Genomic DNA, 21,444 nt, shown 5'->3' on the forward strand with positions numbered 1-21,444 from the left:
GGATACTATGTTACAGGGATTGAGAAGGGACTTCTGCTGAGCTCAGAGTGGATACTATGTTGTTTGTTTGTTTGTTTGTTTGTTTGTGTTTAAGGCACATTAGTCAGACTCTAGGCCAGGCTCTGCTCTTCTGCTCCCTGCAACTCTGAAAAATAGCTTTAAGACAGTAACTTCCCCTCCTGCACTTGCTTCAAGGCAGAAGAGTTACTATTGCATTGAAGTGCAGAATAAACATGCAGGAGGCACAGGTGACATCCCACCATCACGACTTCGCATCCTCCACATGCCATTGTTCCCTAATGAAGTCATGCCGAAACAAAGATCCCTTCTGCCCGTGTTCTCGCCCACCCGCCTCATTGCACGGTTGAGGCACTCCAAAACTTGGATGTGTGCTTGAATCTTTCCATAATGCACTTTGTTACCCCATGAGCATTGGAACCGAACTGAGAGAACTTAGCTTTTTCATGGCTGTGACCTTGGGAATACCTGAGCAGATGGTCTTGAAAGGAGGGAAGGCTTTGTTTTGATTCAGAGTTTTAGAGGCTTTAGTCCATGGCTGCTTTGCCTTGTCACGTGGTGGCCTGGGTAGGCAGCATGCCGTGGTGGAGAGCATGCTGGAGCCAGGAAATAGAGAGTGAAGAGGGGCTACAGCCAGAGGACCCGTGGACGGCGTCCTCCAGTGACCTCACATCCCTCACTAATCAGCTTCTAAAGCTCAACCACCTGCCTGCAACAGCCTAGCGAACACAAGGGGTCTGACACTTCTGATCCAAGTATGAATGCTGTGTCTAAGTGCATGGTGATGTCCATCAGAGGGACCAACATCTAGCAGTACATTGCTAGACGTTTTAATCTGTGGGTAATGAGGCAGTTTTTCTCCATCCCTCTTCTGTCCCTGAGGGGCTACACAGGCTGACTCAAGCCCACATATCTTCAGGGTCCAGCTGACAATGGAAATAAGTATCCTTGGCACCATGACACCTCAGTGTTAGAGAGATTCCAGAGAATGGTGGAAAACGGCTGAGGTCTTCAGTGCTGTCCTTCACCAGTATCTTAAGGGGACTAACACCCAAGGTTGACTATTCATGTTGGAATGTAGGATCCAGTTGGCCAGGTTTTTTTAAAGTCTAATCTAGGATTTTTAATGTGGCAGTCAGTTTATAGTATTCCTAAGCAGATTAAACAATGTGTGAAAGACACCTGTGGCCTTTACAGACTTCCAGATCTAAGAACATATCGCGTGCACAGTAGCACCAGGGACTCTCGACCACAGGAGGCACTGCTTTAGATAAATGTGAAGACAGGAAGCCCTAGAGGCTACAGATTGTCCTGGGATAAGACCCAGAGTTAGCACTAGGACACAGTGTGAACCATTGGACATGGTATAGAAACAATTCCCAAATATTAGTATCCACTAGGGTCTCCTGAAAGGCTTACAGAAGACAGGCTTCTTGACCTTCTCTAGAGTTTCAACATAGGGCTAAAGAGTTAATTAATTAGCTGGGCATGGTGCATATCACTTTAATGCCAGCACTTGAGAAACAGAGGCAGGCAGATCTAGGTGAGTTCGAGGTTAGCCTTGTCTGCATAGTGAATTCTAGGATAGCTAAGGCTACACAGAAAGACTCTGTCTCAAGAAAACCAAAAGAAAAAAATTAATGATTAATTAATGATCTTTGAGACAGGGCTTCATTTCTCCCAGGCTAGAATGACAAAGTTTTCAAGTGTTGGGATCGTAGGGCTGCACCACTGTGTCTGGCTTTCTGTTATGCTAGGGTCTATCCCAGAGCTTCATGCATGTTGTATGCAAATTCTCAACTCACTGAGTTACATCCCTAGCCAAGCATTTGTCCTTTTAAAATATTCTGATGTAGATGCTGTGACTGGTCTGCCCTCTTCTTTTGTAAAGCTGGTAGGGTTGGATTATGCCCCATGTCCAAATATATTGTAGTTCTTAGTAAGTAATTTGCCAGAATGCAACTTTATTGGGGGAAGGGTGGTTTCCAGTATGGTTAGTTTTTGGAGTTCACGCTGAAGTAGAGCAGGGCAGCAGTCCAATGTGGTTGATAGCATTATAAGGTCCTGAGAGGACTGAGATGCAGGGAGGATGCTGGTGGATAGGACAGTGGAGAGATGTGGTCACAAGCCAAGGGGTGCGTGGAACTCCTCCAAACCAGGGGAGCAGTGGAGACAAGTGTTGATTTGGACTCACAGACTCTAGACACAAGATGGTAAATTGTGTCAAGCCCCCACTGTGTGTGCACGCTAGCGTGTCCATCCATGTATGTATGTATGTGTGTATGCATGCATGCATGATTCCATTCCAAGTGCAGGTCATGAAAATAAAATTCTTTTTTACTTAAATAGTTACATTTTGTTTATTATATTACAGCTCTTATGTATGTGATGTGCATGTGTGTATGTGTTTCTACTTGTGAGGGAGCACATATGTGGATGACAGCATGTGTTTGAGGCCAGAGTTTTATACAGATGTCTTCCTTAATTGCTTTCTTTAATCATGCTAACCAAAACAAAAAAACAAACACCCAATGTAGGATTTATTGTGCTAACCATGTTATATTTGTTGCATCCATGCTGTTGTATCTGGAGCTGTGGACAATTCTTCTTGACAGTCTGAGATTCCTCACTTGGTGAACAGCAGTTCTTTTTAGTTCTCTTTGGGTTTGGCAAAGTAGTAAGTTCTGAGATGAAGTTGCTCCTGACAGAAAGGCTGTATTCAAATGTTGCTGTGTATCAGACACCTTCCGTAAGATCATTGCTCATCCAACCCTTTACTTCTTAGCCAAGCCCAGGGGTGAAATTGTGCACAGGAATTGTGCCTTCCTGTTATTACACACTGGTGTGGTGCACACACATTTGTCTGCTTGGCCCAGAACTGGGAACATATTTCAGAGACAAAGGCCAAGAATAAATCGATGCTTCCAGGCAAAGTGGTAAATTGGAGGGGGAGACGGATGCCAGAGGCTTCTCCCACGGTGCCTGTGACACAGAGGAACTCCGAGACTTCCCCCGTGGTCTCTCCTGCTGGCGCACTTGCTTGTTCCTCCCTGAGGCTGAGCGCTTATGACTTTTTGAACCTTTGCTTTTGTTTGCCAAGGCAATTTCGAGAGCTCCTTCTGGTACCCTGCCCCTTAGATATCTGTTATTAGCCAAGAGCAGAGACATCAAGAGCAATTGGCAGCAACCTCCGCCTTTCACAACAGATCAAATCACACACAGTAAATGACTTTCCACTCAGGTGAGCGCTTGAGCAATAAAACCCTGCATGTGTGTATCTTGTACATTCTCTCTTCTTGCCAGCCTGGCTGAAAAGTGTTCCCGAGGTTATTATTATACTTTTACTCCCTTATGTGCATGGTTTGATTCTTGAACAACCATGTGTGTCTGGACTCTTGGATATGTGGTTTGAAGGCTCTGTTCATGGTCTCTTATTCTGCCTTCTGGAATCAATGTACCTGCTTGTTCTTCTTTGTTGATCTTCGTTCCCTTCAGAAGAGTTGACTCTGCCCTCTGTTCCTCTTTGGCCTATGAAAGACTTCCGTTTAGGCTTCCTCACATATGCTGCACAGTGCTTTAATATGTACGCAGTTCCACACACTTAACTATGACCTCCTAGAATAATCCAACCCCCAAGACTGTATCACTAGGTCTCTAAGAAGCCCCACAAACATCCTCCAGGGATCTCATCAACATTTTCACCCAGATGGATCTCCTCAAACTTCAACGCTCTCATGTGAGCTTCTAGTCTCCTCCCTCTTGCCCGTCTCCCCTGTCTCTCTTTTTGCCTTTCTATCTACCCTTTGGCATCTTTCATATTTTTAGAAGTCACCTTTAGAAATGTATTGCCCATGCATTTACTAGACTATGTGTGTGTTTTTCTCTTTTAATGAACTATAAGCTTTCTGGGTCTGTGCTAGAGTTTCCCTTGTTTGTTCTTATGCATCAACCATCTAGGAGATGTGCAGGCTAATGCGGTGCCTAGTGAAAGTGGCTCAAGTCCTGTCAGTCTAGGAGATTAGCTGGGAGATGACTGTCTAGTCCTTAGGGACAACAGAGAGAGTCTTGTCTAGGTGAGGACATTGGGGTGAAAAGAAGGAATGCCCACGGCATTGCTGCCAAGCCCTGCTTGCTTATGGCCTGCCATGGTTGAAGTAGTCTTCTTTCATGGGAACAGGCAGATTGCCTGCACTGGGACATGGGGAGTTGTGTTCATACTGGGCGTGTAGGTTGGAGCAAGCTGACTGGAAGGATGGCCAGTAGATGGGACTGCAGGGCATAGGAGTTGAAAGCTATTGTGGGCCTCACTCTGATACCAGTATCACTCAGACGTGGGTGGCAGAATTTGCTATAGATGTATAACACAATCCTGCCTATCAGATGTTAAATTGGTGTTACAGAAAGAGGGGGGACAGACAGACAGAAAGAAGAGTCTTTCAGGGAATCAAAGGTTGATTTGCTCAAGATGGAGTTCCCTTTCCTGGACCTGAACTCTGTTGCTGAGAGGAGCATTTAGATCTCATCTCCACCGTTAAGTGGCTCTGCTGGGCGTGCCTCTCTACTCTCAGGGCTGCAGACCGCTCCTTCCCTCTCTTAGCAGAGGTGGTCAGAGGCTCTCTTCACTTCCTACCCACTCTTCAGGGTTCCTGATCCCTCCCCTGCCCGCCCTTGATCCCCATGATCAACCCCAGGTGGCTGGGCTTCTTAGCAACAGGGGAAGCCTTCATACCCACAAGTGAATTTCAGTTCTAAAATTCTTCCCTTCCTCTTAAAATGTGTCCTCAAACCGAGGGGAAATGTCTCCTGCCCTGTGCACGTAGAAGCCCAGCTCTCCACATCCGCATCTCAGGGCAGCATGGTCCTTTCCTTGGCTGTGTGTGTTTTCTGACGGCTGCTGGTCTTTTAGCCTGGGTTTCCAGATCATTAACAGTAATCAGCAACTGTCATTTTAACTCCTTCACTGGAGAGTTCAACCCAGTCAGGAAGGAGGGGCCGAAATAACACAGGCCCTGGGTAATCACTTTCCCTTCTGTTCAGCTAGACAAGATAAATTGGTTTTTGGGATCATCCTCCATCTATGGCTGCCCTAGCTTGGTTTATGTCCCACCGGCCTTTTGTTCTAATACCAGTTATAATTACCCAAGCTGAAGAGAGGCCTGGCTGCCCCAGCTTTTCCTTTGCCCCACTTTCGGTTGGCCTAATTCTTTCTGTGGGTTTCCAAAGCTTGGGCTGAAGCCATTAAAGTGAAAAGAGGCATGGCTTATGCTGCAGGGCTTTCTGGCTGTTGGGTTATTCATTTCCCCTGGTATGAGTACGTTTCTTTAGTTCAGGAAATGTGCATGGCCCAAGTGCATGGCAGATCTCGTCTCTCAGCTCCTCCCCTCTCCACCTCCACAGTAGTGCCTACAGCAATGCTGCTCTTGAACTTTTTTCACTGGTGCTTTTAGTGTGGCCGTTGAATTAGGTCACTGGGCTAAATGGATGAGGCTATCTCTGCCTGGAAATGACTATCTTCAGGGTCAAGCTAGGGCACCAGGTAGCATCGTATATGACTTTCCTCTCAGCATAACATAAGCCCACAACCATCTTGGGGGTCCCCCACATGGGAATTCAGCGTTATCTTACCCCATCCCAGCCTTGGTGATCTTGGGAGGTGCTGGGAGTAGCTAAGATGCAGTATCCGTGATGTCATTGTCATGATGAGGTGGAGAGTGTGTGGTGACAGTGTTTCTGTCAACCATGCTCCTGTAAACAAGCCCAGTAGACTTACTGGTTCGCTATGTTGGTCTTGGGTGGAGTCTTGAATTTGTTCACCTGTTGGGTAAACAGATGTTTGCTCATGACTCCCCAGGGAAACTGGTACAGTGCCAAGGGCCCAGGCAGGCAGTCTAAGGACTGTGAGTCTCTCTCTACACACCTGCACCCCCGTAGCGACACAGCACTGAACTCTAAGATGCAGGACCCAGAGGGACATGTGTTTCCTAATGGGCTTCCTGCCTGATACCCCGCTAGTCAAGTTCCTCTTTTCTGAGGCCAACTGCAGTATGAATTTCTGCATCTAAACTTCTCGAGAGAAGAAAGTCGTTATTGACTGCTGTGTGCATGTTTCTCTTCTCTCTTTTTCTCCCGTCTTCTGGGCTGGAGGACCAGACACAGGGCCTGGAGTACTCTAGTTCGTACTTCAGAGCCATACTCCCAATGTGACACTTTCTGAATATTTTCCAACTTTATCTCTCTCTTAAAATACACTGCCTAGGGGCTGGAGAGATGGCTCAGAGGTTAAGAGCATTGCCTGCTCTTTCAAAGGTCCTGAGTTCAATTCCCAGCAACCACATGGTGGCTGACAACCATCTGTAATGGGTCTGGTGCCCTCTTCTGGCCTGCAGGCATACACACAGACAGAATATTGTATACATAATAAATAAATAAATATTAAAAAAAAATACACTGCCTAAGGCCATCTGTATGTAGTCTTTGGGTTGATGGATGGGAGGCCCTGCCTCATGCTTTGGGTATTAAACTTACTCTCAGTCCTCTAGATGAGCAGCTAAGCATTCACTTGGAACTCGGGCTTCCTTTCTAGCTTGCCTGACTTTGCTTTTCTCTAATCTGAATTTGCTCATGATGTCATCTGACATACTCAGGACCCTGGCCTGTCTCTAAATTGCAAATGAGGCCTGGTGTTGGAAGGAGGAGGCTGCTTGTTGGTTCCTGGCTGCTTAGCTCTAAAATAATCACACAGAAACTATATTATTTAAAACATTGCTTGGTCAATTGCTTAAGTGTATTGCTAGCTAGCTCTTACATTTAGAATTAACCCATCTCCATTATTTTATATTTTCTTGTGGCCTAATGGCAAGGTTCCAACATCTGTCTCTGACGGGGCTCCATGGCTTTCTCTCTGACTCCACTTCCTTTCTCCCAGCATTCAGTTTAGTTTTCCCCACCTGGCTCTGTACCCCTATAGCTCTGTTATAGGCCTAAAGCAGTTTCTTTATTAACCAATGATAATCACAGCACAGAGAGGGGAATCCACAGCAGCCTGGTAAACCCCAAGTTCAAAGCTCCTAATGGCTGAAACCAGAAACTGAAGGGAGGTTCCTTCCCCTCACATCACAGTAATGCCCTAAGGCTTCATCTCTCTGGGGCTCTTCCCTGACAGTTGAGGGAGGTTCCCTTCACATCAACATCATTCCCTAAGGCTTCACCTATCTGGGGCTCTTCCCTGACAGTTGCATCCTCTGGTTCTTTGGAACATCCTGAGAGGTTTGATCAGGCCATTGTCTGCAGAACTGTAGATTTTTCTCCTTGAAGTTTTTGCCTATTCCCAGCTGAACTGACGGCCTCCATCATCGTCTCCAGGAACTTAAAACAAATTCGTCCTTCATCTGTTTGGAATAATTTCATGCCAGCTCCCGCATCCATTCCTGTCTCCCACTTACCCTTCCTTCTGGTCCCTTGTAGATAAGAAGATGCAGGTGGAGAATCAGAAACAGAGCAAGCGTTCTGAGCTGAGGGAGGAAGAGCTTTGGTTTGACAATCCGTTGTAGGTGTGACACCCACTACCTGAGACTCCCTGCAGGGTGTGATGTGCAACAGGCCTTAGTTACATCTCCCAGGAGCTAGGGAGGCTTTCTCCTCTGAAGCTGTCTCTTACAACTTGTGTGTGAACCCAGAGCACATTTTCAAGGTTGATTATCGTAGTGATCTGTGCAATGGGTAAAGGGAAAGTGGAGTCTAGTCACTGACCGAGGAAGAGAAAAACAAAATGGGTTTGGGCTTTTTTATAAATGCTTCATTGTATTAGACATACTTCCTCAAATTAAAAAACAGAAAATAAAGATTTTTTTTTTAAGTACCTCATTTAGCTAAGAACTGTGGCCTCTTATTTGAGAGTCTGGCTCAACAAAATGCTTTTGGCTGCTTGGTCTTGGGCTTCAGTGTGCAGTCAACTCAGGTCTTGACGAGGCTTTCTGGGTGCTGGTGGGACATGAGGCTGTGGTTTGTGCAGTGTTTGCAACTGCTGCATCCTCTTAGCAGCTCAGTGATATGGTCTGGCCCGCATTGGTGGTGCCTGCTACTGCTGCTGCTAAACCATGATGCTTTTCTGGCTTTATGTCTTCATCTTCATTCTGAAAGAAAGTCATGATTCTGCCTTCTCATTCATGAGTGAGAGCAGCAATTGCAGGAAACTGTCGGTTTTCCACATTGGCCACATTTTGATTCTAGAGCACTGATTCTTCATCCGGACTGTAGAAGACAGGATTCTTTTTTAAAAATCAAATTTTCTTATTTACTTATTTGTGTGTGTGTATGTGTGTGTGTACAAGGTGCACATGTGTGTGAGCAAGCATATATATATATATATATATATATATATATATATATATATATATATCATGCCATTCTTAGAGACTTGAGAGGACAATTTTGAGAAGTCAGCTCTCTTCCACTATGTGGGTTTCAGGGATGGAATGCAGGTTGTGAGGGTTGGTGGCAAAGCTGTTATCAGTGAGCCATCTCTTAGACCCTTATAGAGACATTCTATTCTAGGATATCAGGAGAGTGTGGGTGGAGGCTTGTGTGGGATGCGTTGGAGGCCATGATTGAAGCGGAACAACACACATCACTTTCTCCCACACTCCTGGCTAGAAGGAGGCCTGGACTCATAGAATGTGCACCTTCACCATGCTCACAAGTGTATACACATGTGTGTGTGTGTGCGCGCGCTGGTGCGTGTGCCCAGGCATATAGAATCTTAAAATGCCAGAGCTGGATAACTGAGAGGTCCTTGTCTTAAGTGTGTGGTCAGTGTGCACCAATATCATCTTAAAGACCATGTTAAATACAGATTCTGGGACCTAGTCAAACAGGTATGAGGAAATCACATTTAAAAATGTCCCTAATTATTAGGTTAAGAGACCCACTGGACTGAATTGCTCAACTCCTCATTTTATAGATAGTAAAATTAGGGTCCAGTCACCCACATCCAAGGACACAGTTGGTGCTAAGTCCCGTTCAGATCCTTGACAAGCCACTCCCAGACATGTCCTCTGGAGCCTGTCCACTGTAGAGCATACGTGTTTCCTGATTGTTGATGGCCCCTAGTTCACCTGTCACATGTAGTTGGGTTGTGGTACCAGATGAGCACACGCCCCTCCCCCAATCTCAGGGAATCCAGCAGCTACCTTGAAAAGGGCCGAGTCTGGTAGTTACCCTGCAGCTGAGACCAGAGCCAATCCAGAACTGAATCCTGTTAATATTCATGGCAGTTGCTAACAGGAGCCAGGGACTTTCTGGTGTTTTTAATTTAGAGACTGAAATCTTGCAAAGTAATAATTGGGAGAAGTTTTAAAATGAATTTTCCTTCAACCCACTGACTGTGTACCTACCCAGGAGCCCAGGGTGCTTTTAAAATTGTACTGTATGGAATTCTGTCAGGAGGCTTTGCTGGTGGGGGAGAACTTCTGTTCCCACCTCTCTTGGTGGAGACAGCAAGTGCCTGTGAGCTTGCATGTCACACATTTCTAGTGTGTGTGTGTGTGTGTGTGTGTGTGTGTGTGTGTGTGTGTGTGTGTGAGCATTGGAATTTAAAGCTCTTTGACTCACAGACCTAATGAAGGAGACTCAGTTTGCTCCCAGAATCTACTCTGCAGATTGCTCTCCTTCCATCAATCTTCCTTTGTGAGCAAAACATAAAATTTGGAACAAAAAGTCCAAGTACAAAGGATTGCACTGATTTCTTTCTTATCCTTATTTGGAGGTTCTGAGTCTGAGCATGTGTGTGGAAGAGGGGTCAAGGAGGGGTGAGTGAGCAAGGATTAGTGTGTAAGTGGGTGAAGGAGGGCTGGGTGAGCGAGGATTAGTGTGTAAGTGGGTGAAGGAGGAACGAGGTAAAGGGTGACATAGTAGGAGGGAGGGTGATGAACACAGCGTACTCTGAGCACCAGTGGCAGGTCTGTTTTCCAGGGGAACATCTGGCTTCCTAGACAAGCCACAGCATGGACTGTGTTATGTACAATATGAGAGAGAAGCCGAGTCCTGGGTGAACCAGAGATAGAGGTAATTAGAGGACCAGCTGAGGCCTGCTCTCCCTCAGCTGTGGTTAAACAGTTCCACTGCATCTTCCAGGACCTAAATCTAGGGGTTGGAGTTATTCTTGACTCTCTGTGGTCAGGAAACTGCAGGAGTTAAGTCACCAAGGTTTGGCAGATTACCATACAGCAGCCAAACTCAGGTAGCCACCTGCTTTTGTTAATAACATTTTACTGAGACACAGTCAGACCACAGCCAGAGTTTCCTGTGGGCAGGAGAAGGTGTGGGTTTGTGTGGAAGCACCACCAGTGTCAGATGGAGGTGGGAAGCCCTGAAGAGAGGCAGAGAGAGGAGGTGGGAACAGCACCAAACTCACCAGGGAAAGGCCCTGCTCTGTTTGCTCCTCTGTTCTTCCCTCTGTTCTCTGGGAATCTCAGCAGTCAGGCCCCAGCATGGGCCAGCTGAGGAACAGCTGAGGATAGAGAACTTCCTAGTCAGAGCCATTCTGTGCCCTGTGCTGTGGGGGCTCGGCCTTCTTCCTTTATTGTTTGGGACCCTGCCTTGTGCCAGACTTGGGCAGTGATCAACGTTCATCCAGCATATTTTGTAGTTTGGTTCTTTTGAGACAAGGTTTTTCTGTGTAGCTTTGGAGCCTGTCCTGGAACTCACTTTGTAGACCAGGCTGGCCTCAAACTCACAGAGATCCACCTGCCTCAGCCTCCCAAGTACTGGGATTAGAGGTGTTTGCTACCACTGCCCGGCCTCATCCAACATCTTTAACCCTCAAAGGATTATTCTGTGGCTCTGACTGATGGGAGAATGAAGTTCAGAGAGAGAGAGAGAGACAGAGAGAGAGAGAGAGAGACAGAGAGAGACAGAGAGCGAGAGAGAGCGAGAGAGCAAGAGAGAGCGAGAGCGAGAGCAAGAGAGAGCGAGAGAGCGAGAGAGCGAGAGAGCGAGAGAGAGAGAGAGAGAGAGAGAGAGAGAGAGAGAGAGATATTCAGGATGCAGGTCTAACTGAGAGGGAATTCTATCCTGGGGGCTGGAGACATGGCTCAGTGGTTGAGTCCTAGCTTCTTTTCCATAAATCAGGGTTCAATCCCAGCACCCACGTGGGTGCTCACAGTGTCTGTATCTCCAGTTCCAGGGGATTCCATACCTTCTTCTGGCCTCCATGAACACTAGACATGCCTGTGGTGCACATAAGTACATGCAAGGAAAACATTCATACACATAGAATACAACAAATAAATCTTAGAGAAAACTATCTGACCTGGGTGCCCTGAGTCTGGGTTATGCATTGTGAATGCTGTCTGGATGGAGGGGGCCATAGCCATTTCCATCATAGATAGTACAGAAAAGGCTGGAGGAGCAGGCAGACTGGCCCATCTCTCTCTTTGCGTAGGGTCCTTTGTGGTTTCTTGTTTTCCCTGTCTTTTCCTCCTCCCTGTACTTGAACGATTCCTTCTCTAGCTGTTTCAATCCCAATAACTCACTGGGCATCACATTTTGAATGGAGAGAAGTGGAGGAGTGTGGCCAAGGGCATTGTGGAGCCTAGAGTGAGGGGCTGAACATATCTCTCAGCGCTCCACTAGGGTTTGCAGCCGGGAGAGGCAGGCACCTCAATGACAAGGTTCACACTCTTTGTTGACTCCAGCTATCCTCTGGAGTCCCAGGCTGGGTCAAGAGCCCTCCAGTGATGATAGAGGCTTGCTAAAGGAGCATGGGATAACCTCCCTACCCCCCAGGAAGTGGTTCCCAGTGTTTTCAATGCTTGTTACAAGTGCCCAGTGGAAATCATCACACAGCAGGCTAGTTGTCAAGGTGTCTCTAGTTCCAAGGTCAGTGGAGCCTAGCCGTGCAAGCAGACAGCTTCTGATGTGGAGGCTGAGGAGGTGGGGTGAGAAGCCTTCCTTGTTTACACTGAATGGGTGTAGATTTATTATTCACTCGCATGTGTGTGGGGTCCCGGCCTGCTGAACAATACATACTATAGCAGTTATGTGCATAATCACATTTAATTACAATGTTGTGAATTGTTAAACTTGATAAAGATTACCTTACAAGGTCTCTTATTAAACGTTCCCTGTTTTCTGTTAAGCACCCCGGTGGGGTTTTGGAGGAATTGTTCTTCTCTTTACTAGATAGAAAAGTTTTTGAGTTGTTACCGTGAGCCTGGTACTGTGCTGTGGGTAGGGCAGCATACAGCAGGCTATGCCTGCCGCCCTCAGTGGGTTTATTGTCTAGCACGGTGGGGCAGTGACAGACTCAACAAATCTTCCGCTAACCATGTACCCTGTGGTCTTTCATAAGTTCATTCTTAGCAACTAAAATATTTCTTGAAGTTATTAGTAAATGTGTTTTTTTACATTGCATTTATAAATATGTACATATTCATTTATAAACAAATGTAAACCAAAGAAAATCCTTATGATACCATGTTGCAATCAATTTAAAACCAGTTAAAATACAGGTTAGGAATCTTCTGGTTACTTCTCTAACATACAGAATGAATTATTCTAAGAGTCCTAGACAAAGCTGGGGTATAGCTCCCCATCCCTGAACAGAGAGTTAAAAATCCTAAGTTTGAAATGTCATCGAAATGTAAAGAAATGCCAGGGGCTGGAGTGATAGCTCACTGGGTAAACGCTTGCTGAGCGTTTGTGAGGAGCCGAGTTCACATCCCTGGTACTCTTGAAAAAGCTGTGTGTGGCCACTGGCTTCTGTAACCCCGTGCTGTGGGATAGAGACAGGCAGATCCCAGGGGCTTGCTGGTCAGCCACTGTAGCCAAAATAGGGAACTCTGAGCTCAGAGAGCGGCATCTTAAAAAAAATAAGGTGAGCTGGGCGGGTGTGGCCACACCTTTAATCCCAGCACTCGGGAGGCAGAGGCAGGTGGATGTCTGTGAGTTCGAGACCAGCCTGGTCAACAGAGTGAGTTCCAGAACAGACTCCAAAGCTGCACAGAGAAACCCTGCCTTGAAAAACCAAAATATAAATAAATAAACAAACAAACAAATAAGTAAATGAATGAATCTCCATTAACCCTGGCTCCTGGCTCTCAGTGTTGCAGGGGGCGAACTGTTTGACTTCTTGGCTGAGAAGGAATCCCTGACAGAAGAGGAGGCGACAGAATTTCTCAAGCAGATTCTCAGTGGTGTCTACTACCTACACTCACTTCAGATCGCCCACTTTGACCTGAAGGTAACACACACTGTGAGTGGAAGCCGGTGAAGCTGATGGAAGCCTCTGCCAGCCGTGGCCTTTGTGTCCTTGTTGGCTAAGAACAGCTGAGGCTCCCAAGTAAAGATTTCCCCCACGTGGGTTTAACAGATGGTATTGTTTGTGTAAGTCATTAGCATATGAGGTCTTCCTACAGCTGGGGTGTCTAATCTCTGTTTTGTGGGGTAGAGGCTTAAGATCAATGGTCACAGTCAGGAATCCCTGGGAAGGAGCCAGAGGGGCTTCCTAACCAGGTGCTTCGGCAATGGCTGCTCTTGAACACTAGGCTATTTTTGGCTGGGTTGGCTGGTGACTGGCACAGTTTTCATCCTCCTATGGCTAAACATTTGGTGGACAGTGTGTTTTCTCTTGATGCAAGCCTGGGGTCTGACCCTCCCCTTCACTGTCAAGTCAACCCAACCCCAAAGTTTGCTGGTATAGCCAGTCTCTGACTGACTGAAGGCAAGGCTGTATGGGGGATTGGAAATGTGTGAGCTCCATTTCTAGCCGTTATGGAGGTGTAATCTTTTGGGTAAATGAAGACAGCACAGGGACAAGAGGAAGAAACTGATAGGGGGACTGGAGGTGGCCACAGGCTGGCGTAGACCATTAAGCTAGAGCAGGACTGCAGAGGACTGACATGTCCTGAAGCTTTCCCTATAGCAGGACCATCAAGCCCTTGTCTGTGTCCCCAGTGTCCAACATCTGCTTGATGTCTTGTTTCTGACCTGGGCAGCTGGCAGTGCCCATAAATAAGTGCCCCCTGGGCAGCTGGCAGGACCGGAGTGTAGATGACAGACAGACACAGGATCTGCTTCCATGGGAAGGACTCTTGAGTTCTGTCCTTTCTCCTCAAGTTGTCAAGAAGGATGGTGCCTTCGTTATCCTACCTTAATAACAGACATTTTAGGTCTGCCTCCTATTTCCTGCCTCCCCATCCTTACCACGGGTTTTCAGGCCTCAAATTCTTGTCTCAGACCTACCTCCTGGAAACCCTGAGTCCCAAACCTGTTATTCCCAGTTCTCTTCTCATCTACATCCTTTTGGGTTTTGTCTATTTTTTTAAGTGTGAAGAAGGACCATTTGACACCCTTTACTCCTCTTTCTCCCTCCCTTTCAGCCAGAAAACATCATGCTTCTGGATAGAAATGTGCCCAAGCCTCGGATCAAGATCATCGACTTCGGCCTGGCCCATAAAATCGACTTTGGAAATGAATTCAAAAATATATTTGGGACACCAGAGTTTGTGGGTAAATTTTCTTTGCCCTTAGGCTCACTTATGCCTCATCCACATTCTGCTGGCAGAATCTCCCTGGCTTTCGGATCATTTCCTGTCCATGTTTCTGTTTGTCACATGAGGGTAGACTCTGTTGGCTTGCAGCCTTCCCAAGCTAATAAGTCTTTATTTTCTTGTAGCTCCAGAGATAGTCAACTATGAGCCCCTTGGTCTCGAGGCAGACATGTGGTAAGGAGAATGTCCTTGGTGTTGGTGTCTTTCTTATCTCTTTGACTGTTCTCCTAACCTGGTTTTGTTTTTGTTTCTGTGTACAGGAGCATTGGGGTAATAACCTACATTCTGTAAGTATCGAGTCTACAACTCATGTATTCTTCCCTTGTCTCTGAACCATAAGTGTCAACCAGACAGGTCATGTAGGCCCTTTCAGCTCGTGCATGTTCTCCTTTAAGCATCTTCATTCCAAACCTTTAAAAAGGGGTTTATTTTATGCTATTTGGGTTTATTCTTCCTCAGTCAAAATGAATTGCCAGAGATTGTAGCATAATCATGGTGAGGAATTCTAGCTGTCCATCACTGAGAAAACAGGAAGAAGAGTTTTATTTTAAACTACATACTGGTTCAAATGACTGTGTGCAGGGGTATGTTTGTATGTAATGTAAATACCACATAGCATGTGTGTGTCTGTTGTACTTGTTAGTGTGTGTTCGCAGGTCCGAATGATTGCTCTACATGCCACTTTTTATTTTTTGAGATAGCGTTTCTTTTTTTTTTTTTTTTTTTTTTTCGAGACAGGGTTTCTCTGTGGCTTTGGAGCCTGTCCTGGAACTAGCTCTGTAGACCAGGCTGGTCTCGAACTCACAGAGATCCGCCTGCCTCTGCCTCCCGAGTGCTGGGATTAAAGGTGATAGCGTTTCTTTATGAACCTTAAGCTCATTGATTTGGTTACAGTGGCTAGCCAGCGAGCTTCAGTGCTCTACTCTGTCGCCCATTGCTAGGGGTGTAGTCACATGCCACTGTGCCCGACTTTCTTTATGGGTTCTGGAGGTCCAAATGCAGCAGGCACTTTAACAGCGGAGCCATCTCTCTAGCCCCAGATGAACCTATAGCAGGATGGCTTTTCATGAAATCAGTACTTTTGTTTGTAACGATGTGTGGTTGACTCTGAAGTGACTAATCCCGCATCAGGTTCTACTCCTGTTTGGCATTTCCCACACGAGACTCAGAAGAAGCAGTGACTCCACATGAGTGGTCATTAATGTTCTGCTAATGTCCTGCTTTATTCTGAACAGCCTAAGTGGGGCCTCCCCATTTCTTGGAGACACCAAGCAAGAAACATTAGCGAACGTATCTGCTGTCAACTACGAATTTGAGGAGGAATTCTTCCGTAATACCAGTGCCCTTGCCAAAGATTTCATCAGGAGACTGCTGGTCAAGGATCCAAAGTGAGTGTCCCTTCTTCCTGTAAGGTGGAACCTCATGTGGCTGGGACTGGAAACAGCAGGTGTTCTGTGTGTGGCCACCTTTTGTCAGACCCTCACTGTTCTACCTGCTAAAGGAAGAATGCCCCAGAAGGAAATACTGCAGAAGGTGCATTTAGTCTGCCTGCTTGCTGGCTCTGTTCCTACACAGAGGATGAGTCAGCAGCTAAGCTGGTGACCTGCAGGGTTGCTCTCGGGGTTTGTTTGTTTATAATGTGGGCCCCAAACTGCATTTTCCAGAGTGTCTGCTTGGGGACTGGGCCAGCATGGAGATAACCTTAGCCCTGTCTCAATGTCATGAGAATTTTCTTCTTCTTCCTTTTTTTCCCCAAAGGAAAAGGATGACAATCCAGGACAGTTTGCAGCACCCCTGGATCAAGGCGAGTTGCTTCTTACGTTTGGGGTTCTCATCATTCCTCAGAGATTGGTGTGAGCACCTGTGGGTCGTGCTGGAGTGTGAACTGACTACTGGTCCCATAATTGTAAGACAGCGTGGTAGACAGCAGTGTGTCCCAGTGATTACAGAGGGAAAAAAAATGAGCTGTCCAGAGCAGGAAGAAGTCATGTCGGTTGAGCAGACGTGTTTGGTGTAACCTATGGAGTTACAGTACAAGCAGCATTTTAAAGCTTGAATTATTTTCTATCATATAGCTATTTCAAATCTCAGGAACTCTGAAAAATCTGAAGGTCTGTGGACACCACACCCTCCTTCCACACAGCAGTAGGGGAAGGTGTCCTTTCTTTGGACCCTTGACCCTGACACATGACACTTTTACATTGCTGACCTATTGGCACTTGAGCAAACAAAACTGAATTTGCTTCAGCCTGAAATAAGAGGAACTGAGGTTAGCAGTAGCTTTCTGTCCTTGTGGCAGAGTGCCTGGGAAAAGGCCTTTGTTCAGAAGGACAGGCTGGTTTGGGTCAGTTTTAGAGTGGTGGACAGTGGGCATGGTTATTGAGGCCTCTAGCAAGATGGTTCATTACGGCAGAGAGAATGTGGTGGATGGAGATGCTGACCGCAGGGTAGCCAGGCAGGATGGCGGGATGAAGGGGCAGTGGTCCTGGTAGGTTCCTTCAAGGACTCACCTTCTTTCCAGTGGCCTCCACCACTGCAAAGTTTCTCTCCTGCCCAGTAGTTGCACAAGCTGGCCACTAAGCCGTTAGAATAAGAGGCATTGAGAACATTTAAGATCCAATCGATAATAAAGGTATCTAGTAGTTGAAAACAAACCCATGGCCCTCATCAATCGGGATTATGGAAGGCCTGGGTTCTCGCTCTCCCACTTGGGTAGAGCCTGTGCCTATATGTGTCCGCTGAACAAGATGCAGTGAACTTGGCTGAGTACCCATAGGATGGGCCAAATGTGCAGACCTCTAGGGTCCCCTCCCAACTTGGCATCACTTAGTAAGAAAGACTCAAGTTCAAACCTATCACAAAAAGCCTCCCCACGAATCTTGCCATTCCCAAACTGTCACTGTGGAAGGCTGTCACTGAGTTTGGTTACAAGCTTGCCTTCTATTCTAGATGCCCTTTCTATGTCTTATACAAAATACTGGGTCATTAAGAGTTACCTGGCAGAGCCTAGTTCTTCCTAGATGGCTTTGTTTCTTGGGAGGGTCTCAATTATGTCGGGCTAGCTTCAATTTTGGATACAGGCAAGGATGACCGTGAATGTCTGACCCTTCTGCCTCCCCCTCCTGAGGGCTGAGACTGCAGGCATGAACCACCCTGCTTGGTTTATGAGGTGCTAGGGATCAAACCCAGAGCTTCTTGAATGCTAGGAAGTCTCTGCACCTGCTGAGCTACATCCCAGCCTAGCTCCTGGATCTTGAATGCTGTTCTCCACTCTGTGTGCTATTTTAGGATAGTGAGTGTGTAAGCCTTTCGGAGTAGTGAGGGGTCTTAAAGCATTGCCATTTAACCTGTTTCTGTAATCAGCTTTCATGATTTTATTTTCTTTTGAATTTTCATTTTAGCCTAAAGATACACAACAAGCTCTTAGTCGAAAAGCCTCAGCAGTAAACATGGAGAAATTCAAGAAGTTTGCAGCTCGGAAAAAATGGAAAGTAAGACTCTACGATGCGGAGGCATCAAACTCTGTTTTTTTCTGTCTGGTCAGGGCTCACTCTTCTCATCCTGGGATTGGTAACTGCGTTCATTTAACAGGAGGCTGATCTGCAAACTTCTGTGCTCTTATTAGTGACTTTCAAAGACAAGCACAAACCATATTTCAGGGCTATTTAGCTTATCCTTTGAAATGAAATTTTGCACGCTCTTTTTCTCAGATTATCCCCAAGGCAGATTTTGAAATCAGTACAATAAAGTTACAGTGAACGCTTTTCCAACTGTAACAAATCACATTCTAAATAAACCAGTTCTTCCTGGTGAGCAGCAAGGCCTGAAGCTTGTATCAGAAACCTGCCCTCCTCCTCATGGGCTTGCTGGGGGACCCAGGATGGGGTATAAGCCCAGGCAGTATGGCTTCTCCTTTTCCACTGTGGTGCCTTCCCTGTGACCTAGGTGGGATGCTGGTTCAGGCATCTTTTTTTTTTTTTTTTTTTTTTTTTTTTTTCTGAAGCTGAGGACCGAACCCAGGGCCTTGCGCTTGCTAGGCAAGCGCTCTACCACTGAGCTAAATCCCCAACCCCTGGTTCAGGCATCTCTGAAGCAATCAAAATTCCAGGATCAGAAGGTGATGGTGTGGTTTTCAGTGCCCAAGATTTGATCAAATCTGGAGGGAGCAAGCCCCTGTCCTTCTCCCTGGCTGGTCTAGTGGTGTACCTCATTTTTATACCTAGACTGCCAACAAGGCTTAGAGCTTATGTCTCTGTCTCTCTCCCCCTTCTTCCTCTTTTTCTCCCTCTCTCTTCTTCTCTCCTTCCCTCGTATTTCTTCATTTCCCCGTGACTTCCTTCAGCCTTTGAGGATATGGAGGAGATTTTACTGCAGACCAGTGCATCTGTCTCCCATCTGTGTGTGCTGATAGTCACATGAATTCCTTTAGCTGACTTGGGCCCAGAGAGCTCAGAGCAAGGCCTTTGCATTCCATGCTGGACCCAGGAAGATCACACAAGGGTTTTGTTGGGGTTTAGAAAACAAGGCACAGAGAGAGAGAGAGATGGGATACAAGGCACCCACTTCCGCAGGTCGTAGTGAATGCACAGAGTCTCTCTGTCTTTATGTCTGAGCACATGACCTTTAGAATACTTCCTTAAGCAAACAGCCCAGCCTGCTATGGAGTGCCCACCCCCGGAGGCATGTTGGCAGTGAACATGTTCTTAGTGCCTTCTTCCTAAGTTCTCTTTCCTCCGCCCCTTGACTTCTTATGTTTATTTTGTTTTTAGCAATCTGTTCGCTTGATATCACTGTGCCAAAGATTATCCAGGTCATTTTTGTCCAGAAGTAACATGAGCGTGGCCAGAAGCGATGATACTCTGGTAAGCAATCCTGTTTGCCTTGGCCAGCTTCTTTCACGACCGTGTTTGGATTGTTTACACTGTTCTGTTTGTTCATCAGTCCAGAAAGCCCACGTCATGAAAATAGCGGACTCACACTTACTCCTGAGGTGGGCTGACTCTGTGGCCTGCCCTGCTCTCCTCTTTGATTTTCATTCAGTTGACTTGGCCTTGTCTTAGCTGCCATCCCTACTGTTTCCAATACTACTCCTCCCGTAAACACTTGCGTACACGGACACACCACATACACAAAGCATGCATATGTGTGTACACACATGTGTGCGTGCATGCGCACGTGCATACACACACACGGAAGAGGATAACTAGTGGAAGAAGAACGAGCTTACACTAATTCTCATGAATGAGCATAGGAACTCTGCGACCAATCAGAGAATACAGAGTCACGGTGACACAAAAAGACAGAGAGCCTTCACTTCTCTCCCCCATCAACACCAAGGATAGCACAGTGACTGTCTCGTGGTAGACCAGAAGGCCATATTCACTTTGTTTATTGACATTGTCCTGACTTTTTGCCCAAAGTCCTTGCGAATGGCACCACAATTTTCCCCATGTCTAAACTGAAACCCAATCGCTGATGAGCTCTTCAGATACAGCCAGACATCTCTCACTTCAGTGAGACTTTCTCCAGCCACTCACACAGTGGGGCTTTGTTCGCTGAAGTGAAGGGGACTCCAGGAAAGGCAGACACAATGGTTCTGTGGGAACCACCATGGCCTGTAACCCAATAGTTGGTGTTTCCTGGACAGAGCTAGGAACTCCTAGGGCGATGATCACGTGGCAGCAGATACCAGCTCTTCTTTTCTCCTGACGCTACGCTGCGCACTAGTGCTTCAGCTTTAGTCTACGACTGTAGAGTGAGAAGGAAGGGAATGTGTGGACGCACGCAAGCGACGCACACTCACACATGTGAAGGAAGTTATGAAGGCGAGGAAGGAAGACCACTTTGGAAGAACTTGTGGGTGTTAGTGGAGCCGGGGAAAAATGGGAATGTGGGTCTGACTGGGGATGCGGTAGTGGGGATGACTGAAGCTCATGGATCAGCATTCTTAGCAGTTCTGCATCACGTGAAAGCTAGGGTAGGAGCCCTAGGAGAGATCTCACCTGTTCTGTCTTCTGCCGACTGTCGGGGGCTGTAGGCTGTCTTCTGCAGACAGTGGGGCACTGTAGTCTATCTTCTGCTGACTGTGGGGAGTTGTAGACTGTCTTCTGCTAACTGTGGGGTGCTGTAGGCTGAATGTGGGGGGCTGTAGGCTGAATGTGGGGGGCTGTAGGCTGTCTTCTGCCAACTGTGGGGACTGTACTCTATCTTCTGCTGACTGGGGGGCTGTAGGCTGTCTTCTGCTGATGACTGTGCAAGGCTGCAGGCTGTATGCATGCATGTGGACACACACAAACACATACAGATACATACATACGCACACATGTGCATGCACATACATGCACACTCTCACATGCATTTTTATTGAGCATTAAGAGGATTTTACCTTCCTATATTTCAGACCTAGAGAAAGAAGACATTAAAATGACAAAAAGAAAAATAGAAAAAAAAGAAAGAGAGAGAAGAGAGCAAAAAAGATAATTCTGTAACTGGAAAATTTAGCAAATGAGATTGTCTTCTTTAGAGAAACTATGGATTTCTTTGGTTCTATACTTTTTCTCCTTCCTCATCCAGCAGGAGAGGCTGTCTCAGAGGAACCTCTCCACAGTGTTTTCTGGTAACTCTGTTTTGACAGATTCAAAAGATAAACAGAGGGGTATCAGTCAGTATCCTTGTCCAAAATCAGAACTGTAGAAACAGTTCATTCTCGGTTACAATGCAGGTGCTAAGCAGTAACTGGTAATGGTTAGCGGCATGAAAGGGCAGAAGTTCACCTCCTAGCTCCCTTTGTGACCGTGCATTGCAGATTAAGCAGCCGGCCCTTCTTCTTAGAATACCCTTATGGCAAACAAACCAAGGTTCACCCGCTGTGTTGATG

The 21,444-nt window shown here is 46.5% G+C and overlaps 1 protein-coding gene across 1 annotated transcript in view; it reads left to right on the forward strand.

Annotated features, from left to right (window-relative positions):
* The window catches only part of Dapk1 (death associated protein kinase 1), a 147,247-nt gene that overhangs the window by 88,773 nt on the left and 37,030 nt on the right, over positions 1–21,444 (forward strand). Inside the window, exons 4-11 of the mRNA XM_057786914.1 lie at positions 13,120–13,258; positions 14,397–14,526; positions 14,693–14,741; positions 14,828–14,854; positions 15,803–15,955; positions 16,326–16,371; positions 17,969–18,058; positions 19,337–19,429. Of these exons, the coding sequence (XP_057642897.1) occupies positions 13,120–13,258; positions 14,397–14,526; positions 14,693–14,741; positions 14,828–14,854; positions 15,803–15,955; positions 16,326–16,371; positions 17,969–18,058; positions 19,337–19,429 (727 nt within the window). The remainder of the gene's footprint in view (positions 1–13,119; positions 13,259–14,396; positions 14,527–14,692; positions 14,742–14,827; positions 14,855–15,802; positions 15,956–16,325; positions 16,372–17,968; positions 18,059–19,336; positions 19,430–21,444) is intronic.

The sequence above is a fragment of the Chionomys nivalis genome, chromosome 13 (assembly GCF_950005125.1).
Source record: "Chionomys nivalis chromosome 13, mChiNiv1.1, whole genome shotgun sequence".
Classification (NCBI taxonomy): Eukaryota; Metazoa; Chordata; class Mammalia; order Rodentia; family Cricetidae; genus Chionomys; species Chionomys nivalis.